Here is a 7,390-nt window from a genome sequence, read left to right as displayed (position 1 = left end):
CTTATCTGGTGTCAGCACTTGCTTGTACATTCTCCAGACGCCAGTGTGCCAATATGCAGTTGGATACACACACACGCACACACACACATGCGCGCACACACACACACACACACACACACACACACACACACTGTGCTACATGGTTGCACACATCTATAACATTTTTATATTTGCAGTCGCTTTTCCCAGCATTGTCACTAAGACATGGGTATTTATCTAAAGTTTTGGGGGGGCCAAATTTCCAGAAAGCTAAAGACCGTGGGACTAGACTTCTCCCTTCACTATTTGTCTTACTATGTATATTCGGGAGAATCAGCTTCCTCCACAGTGGACATTGGATTTTGCTCTATTTCTTTTGTGATTTACAGGAGCGTTCTGCTGTTCCTAAGGAGCTTTTGCAAAAAATCTAAAAAAAAAAGATCATCTCTATGACAGTGTTCTAGTCTTTTTAAGAATCTGCTGTTAAAATTAACTCACAGGCTGGCAGTTGAATTGTCCGAATGATAAAAAAAGAGAGGACCTGAAATGAAACCTTGAGAAACATTACTAGTATTATAAAAGACGTTGAAAAAATGACTGCTGACTGCATCTGAATTAAACAGACTACAGCCGCACCTTTGTGAAAAAAATACATAACAAAAAAATATATAACTGCCAAAAGTGACAGGACTTAAAGGGGTGCCTTAAAGCAGTGGTTCTCAACCTTTTTTCAGTGATGTACCTCCTGTGAACATTTTTTTAGTTCAAGTACCCCCTAATCAGAGCAAAGCATTTTTGGTTGAAAATAGAGATAAAGAAGTAAAATACAGTTACTGATTTATTATATTGTATAACAGTGCAAAATATTGCTCATTTGTAGTGGTCTTTCTTGAACTATTTGGAAAAAAATATATAAAAATAACTAAAAACTTGTTGAAAAATAAACAAGTGATTCAATTATAAAAAATATTTCTACACATAGAAGTAATCATCAACTTAAAGTGCCCTCTTTGGGGATTGTGATAGATCCATCTGGATTCATGAACTTAATTCTAAACATTTCTCCACAGAAAAATAAATATTTAACATCAATATTTATGGAACATGTCCATAAAAAATCTAACTGTCAACACTGAATATTGCATTTCTTTTCACAGTTTATGAGCTTACGTTCATATTTTGTTGAAGTATTGTGTATTTAAAACGGATTTTTGAATTGTTGCTATTTTTAGAATATTTTTTTAAAATCTCACGTACCCCCTGGCATTCCTTCAAGTACACCCAGGGGTACGCGTACCCCCATTTTAAAACCTCAGCCTTAAAGGAACACTTGAGTTTTTTAATTCCCAAGTTTGGACCTCAGTGTTCTTTGTTTCCTAGCAAGGTTAAAATGTCAATGCAAGGATCTGCCAATGTGTTTACAGTGGTCCAAGTTTCTCTTTATACAATGTGAGCACTCTGGTGTTTTTAGGAATTATCAGCACAAATGTTTGTGTACCAAGTTTTGAACTGAAAAAGAGGCCTGGTTGGTATTTGGCCCCCGAGCCACTAGTTGAATAGCCCTGCACCTGAGAGTCTTTAAGCAGCCAGATTTCGGAATCTAGCCAGAAATGATATTGCAATCGAGGTCAAAATTCTGTAGCCCCTTACCGCTCTCCCTGACTGAGGTTGCCACATACACAGCCGAATCCAGCTCGATCAAGTGGGCTACTCCAAGGAACTTCAAAGTTCCACTGCCTCTTGCTAGAAGTTGAGGTGCTCTGACCATAATAACTGATTAGACAAGCGTTTCATCAATAACAAATCTCTAACCAACACATTTTACACAGAATTAGGCTATTTTTGGGAAGAAGTACGTCATGCCTGCTTACAATAGCACAACAAATGGCAATCATATTGTTATTGTCAGTAATATCAGAAAACAAAGACTAAAACGAACTACAACCAAAGCTAGCAATGGTTATACTGGTAAAAAAATAAGTAGAGCATGCTTAGCAGCCTAATGTACGCCAAAAACTACAGAGGAGACATTTACCAAGGTATGCCTATAAGCTACTTTTTCAAACGTTTCAGATTGCCATATTACTTGGTTCATGTAGTCCACAATATGCAAACACGAATGAGGAATTATTTTATCATGTGATTTGGCTGTCTCCATACGTTGCACATTGTCATGACATCCGTGCTAATGCTGGAAATCATTTCCTCAGCGTATCAGCATATTAAGAACAAAATAGGCACTGACACTCCACATATCCACATGAGTTTATTCGTGGAAAATATATTTTGCCCTGTCAGTTCAATTACACATCGACATACAGGGCATATATTCCCCTCGTTAGCCTACATGTCGATGTGTATGCTCCCATTGACCGGGCTAGCATGCAAAGCATTCGTTGCACAAACAAACTAGATTTGTTAGACAAGATCATAGACTGTATTGGACAATATATTTTACATACGAAATGTACATTTCCATTTGTTACAAGTAATAAGAAAACGTAAATGCCTTACTTACCTATCAGGGAGGAAATGAGCAAGTTTGGCTTCCGATTAAAAAATATTCTCCGCCTGCAATTGTCTCCATCTTTCAAAGATACAAATCATTGTTTTGTTCCTGGCTTTGTCATTAATAAAATGAGAATCATAATGTCTTTTGGATTTACTAAGGTCTGACATGTTTAGTAACTTTACCAGTGGCAGTAGCTAAACGAAGATGGCGGTGCGGAACTGGCAAACTGGATATAACACACTCACATACTTTCTAATTGGTCAAACAGTGGAGGAACAATAACAAGGTTTCGGGGCTGTAATTTTAATATTGAAATGAGCCTATCCCGGCTGAACTACTGTTTTCAGTTATAGAGGTATTTGAAAAGAACATGATTTATTAAGGGCTTCACGGTGGCAGAGGGGTTAGTGCATCTGCCTCACAATATGGAGGTCCTGAGTAGTCCTGGGTTCAATCCCGGGCTCGTGATCTTTCTGTGTGGAGTTTGCATGTTCTCCCCGTGAATGCGTGGGTTCCTTCCTGGTACTCCGGCTTCCTCCCACTTCCAAAGACATGCACCTGGGGATAGGTTGATTGGCAACACTAAATTGGCCCTAGTATGTGAATGTGAGTGTGAATGTTCTCTATCTGTGTTGGCCCTGTGATGAGGTGGCGACTTGTCTAGGGTGTACCCCGCCTTCTGCCCGATTGTAGCTGAAATAGGCACCAGCGACCCCAAAGGGAATAAGCGGTAGTAAAAGGATGGATGGATGATTTATTCATGTCTTTTGGCATATCAGGCCCATTTAATGATGACTCGACATGAAGTTCTTACATATGGCTCCTTTTAATCTTTTTGTGATTTAAAAAAAAAAAATTTATCAAATGTGCTTCACCACAAGCCTCCCACTAGCTCAGTATAAAAAAATGCCAGGCTTGATGTGGAGAGACATTCTTGTTCTCAAAATGTATGATGAGATAAAACATAGGATTGTGATAATGACTTTTACAATTCCTGTTGGATGTTTTCCCACAAGGCTTCATGGAATGTGTTGCAATTTTTTTTTTTTTTTAGCTTAAACCTTCCTTTTTTTCCTCCCAGGGATTGTGGAAGAGTATCGTCCTCCCTTCTTTGACCTTGTGCCCTCCGATCCCAGCTATGAAGAGATGAAGAAAGTAGTCTGTGTGGACCAGCAGAGACCCAGCTTGCACAACCGGCTTCACTCCCACCCAGTACGGCATCCATGATCACATGTCTAAGGATGTCCAAATTATACATTAAGCAACGTCTTCTCCTTCAATAACATCGTCTTGCTCCTCATCCTATTTGTTTTTTTTCTGGGGCAAATGACCGACGGGTTGCATTTTGGACACCTTTGCTTAACTCTTTCTTGTGTGCTAGTTCTCACTTATTGGTGTAGTAATTGTAGTAACAGGGGTCTTTATGAGCATTTTGTCTGTTTGTGTCCAGATTATGACGTCCATAGTGAAGATCATGAAGGAGTGTTGGTTCCAGAACTCGCCGGCCCGCCTCACAGCACTGCGGGTGAAGAAAACCCTCTCCAAACTTGACCATGACAGTGACTTCAAGATCAAAAAACTCAAACAGGACATCTAGCTCACAATGGCAAAAATTGGAAGCGGACTCAAAATAAAAATTGTTTGAAGGGTTTATTTTTCTACATTCCTTGTCACGGGTGAATATCAGTACTTTATCAGTTATCGTCTCTAACATTTGGTGCATTTTCACAAAACAATATATTTTTCAGGAGTAGTGTCTGGACCAGGGGTCGGGAACTTTTTTGGCTGAGAGAGCCATGAAAGCCAAATATTTTGAAATGTATTTCCGTGAGAGCCATATAATTTTTTTTAACACTGAATACAACTACATTTGTGCATTTTTAAGAATGACTAACATGTTTAGAGTATGATAAGTCTCTTATTGTTTTTAATAACATTGTTATTCTGAAGATAACCAATAATAAATAAAATGCTTCTTACCATTAATGGGACTTCTTGTGCATGGATTTGCTGATGGCTTTGTGGTCTGGTTGATACGTGGTTATTTTTAACACTGTGATTACCAGAGTAATTATTCATTACTTATCATCTTAATCAAATTTCAGCTAAGATTTATCAGAGCCAGATGCAGTCATCAAAAGAGCCACATCTGGCTCTAGAGCCATATAGGTTCCCTACCCCTGGTCTAGACTGTTAAGCGCCAAAGATTATTTTACTTTGCCCGGACCAAAATCGCAAAATAAAAGCTGAAAACAGATTCAATGAAGAGAGACTTTCACTATTAATCATAATTATTATGCTTATCATAACGCAATGTCTTTTTTCTGAACACCTTTAGCTTTTGTTCAATTATCGCAGTGTGAATTAGCCGCGCACACACCATCCATCCATTTTCTCCCGCTTATTCCCTTTGGGGTCGCGGGGGGCGCTTGTGCCTATCTCAGCTACAATCGGGCGGAAGGCGGCGTACACCCTGGACAAGTCGCCCACTCACACATTAAGATATTTAGTTTTGTGTATATCCAACACAGTATTTTTCTGTCCCAAAATTTCAATCTATTTCTATTTGTACTTAAAAAGGGACATGCAATATTACATATGTTAAATATACCTGTATTTTTAAAATGCGTGTCATTTGAACGGTGACTTGTTTCATTGTACTTCATGCAATCCTCTTTTTGACCACCAGAGGCCACCAAACATTAGGGATAAATAATTTTGAGGCTGACGTTGGCAGATCAGTATTTTACAAACCACTGCAGTGAGACGCCAATAAATTGGGTTAGCGCAGGACGGCATTAATACAAACAAGTCATAACAAAAATGCCAGATAAATGAATGAAAAAAACTCCATGTCTGACTTATGTATGGGGGTTAGGGGGATTTGAGTTCTAGCACACAGCTAAATTAGACGGTATTCATTTACTGATGTACATTTAATTAATTTTAATTAAGTAATACAATTGATCTTACATTGTTCTTCGAAATGCCTATTTCCACAGTGATGATTTAAGTACAATTTAGTTGATCTATTTTATTGTAGTTTTCTTTTTTTTTTCACTTTATTGGTGTTCGCCACACAGACCCTGCTGTGTCAACTGTTGATTGATTGATTGATTGATTGATTGATTGATTGATTGATTGATTGATTGATTGATTGATTGATTGATTGATTGATTGATTATTGAAAGTTGTATTAGTAGATTGCACAGCACAGTACATATTCCGTACAATTGACCACTAAATGGTAACACCCGAATAAGTTTTTCAACTTGATTGTAACTTTAGAGTCAGGAGATCAAATCTTCATTCGGCAATTCTGTGTGAGATTTTCATGTTATCCACGTGCATGGTGATTGTCCAGGTACACTCTGGCTTCCTCCCACATTACAAACATGTGTATGTAAGGCCCCTAAATTAGGGGTGTCAAACTCATTTTAGATCAGGGGCCACATGGAGAAAAATGTACTCCCAAGGTAAAATGACGGCACGATAACTTAAATATAAAGACAACTCTTTCTTTGTTTGAAAATAAAACAAGCACATTCTGAAAATGTAAAAATCATAATGTTGTTGGGGTTTTCTTTACACTTACATGTTGCGGTTAATAGTATTCTATCGTTATTTGTCGTTATTTATACTTTCAGAATAAATTTTGTGATAATGTTCATCAGTCAACTCATTGGTGTTAATTTTCAATCCATCAAGATAAGAAAAGGAAATCACAGGATGTTATTTATGTAAATTGCTCATTTTCCTCGACATCATGTGGTTTATTTTTACATATGTAGCATCAACAAAGAATTGCTATTGCGACATCTAGTGGACACATTTAGAACATAAATTTTGCCTCATTTTTATACTTAGCAAACTTATCCCGCGGGCTGGATAAAACCTGTTCGCGGGCTGTATCAGACCTGCAGGCCATACGTATGACACCCCTGATCTAAATCATCCATAGATGTTAATGATTGTTCGTCTTTTGAGCAGGGACATGTGGTCAGGGTAGGCAGGTAAGGCAGTGCCTCGCTTGTCATGATGAAAATAAAAAATATGTATATAATCAACTGTAAAATAAATGTTCATATTTGTCCAGTAAACTGTTTATTTTGTATGATTACAATTGTTTTTTTTAACATTTATTAAAGAAAAAAAAATCCCTAGATTTGCATTTACACTTAACATAAGGCTTCCGTGTGTTTGTTCCGCTTCTTGTTTTTGCATGCGCTTATGTTTAAAGCAAAAGAGGCAAAGAGCGTGGTTTTAATGCTGGTCTGATTGTTACAATTTCGTCAAAATAATGTTTCGCAGAGACCTTTTTACACCACACATTTGTAGTTTATTAGTCTTGATAATTGGACTGTAAATAGAGAAAAGAGACACATAATTATTGCTAGTGATGTGCTATACGTTTCTTTCCGAACCGATACTGAGTAAAATTTAAGCTGGCATCGGATACCATGTGCAAACATAACTAATCTGTCTGGTAAAATGTTAAAAGTTGTGTATTTCAAATAATACCATGTCTCATAAGTTATAAAGAATACAAGACAGGGTTATGTATTCGTTGATATTAAGGTAGTGACGTAAATAACCATACAGTCAATCTACCATAATGAAACAAAACAAAAAAAACAGGAAAAACTTATACAAAGTGCACAAAAATGGTGTTTCAAACCATGAAAAAGGAATTTAATACAATAATAAATATTATGATCCATTGCCCGGATCATGTTTTGTTCTGTTGGTTTGACTACCTCAGTTCTGTTTTCAGCACACCTAGGTTTGTGTTTTACTTTGTAGTTGCCATGACTGCTGATTAGTTTCACCTGCCTCTGATTAGTGTTCAGGACGCTCACCTGCTCCTGGGCACTAATCAGAGAGCTACTTATTCCTGTT

The 7,390-nt window shown here is 37.5% G+C and overlaps 1 protein-coding gene across 1 annotated transcript in view; it reads left to right on the top strand.

Annotated features, from left to right (window-relative positions):
• Positions 1-4,142, top strand: part of acvrl1 (activin A receptor like type 1) — a 21,736-nt gene extending 17,594 nt beyond the window's left edge. The window contains exons 9-10 of the mRNA XM_061903364.1: positions 3,573-3,703; positions 3,942-4,142. Of these exons, the coding sequence (XP_061759348.1) occupies positions 3,573-3,703; positions 3,942-4,088 (278 nt within the window). The 3' untranslated portion in view covers positions 4,089-4,142. The remainder of the gene's footprint in view (positions 1-3,572; positions 3,704-3,941) is intronic.
• Positions 4,143-7,390: the final 3,248 nt, after the last annotated feature.

The sequence above is a fragment of the Nerophis ophidion genome, linkage group LG06, assembly GCF_033978795.1.
Source record: "Nerophis ophidion isolate RoL-2023_Sa linkage group LG06, RoL_Noph_v1.0, whole genome shotgun sequence".
NCBI lineage: Eukaryota > Metazoa > Chordata > Actinopteri > Syngnathiformes > Syngnathidae > Nerophis > Nerophis ophidion.
This window is presented reverse-complemented; position numbering and strand designations above follow the sequence as displayed.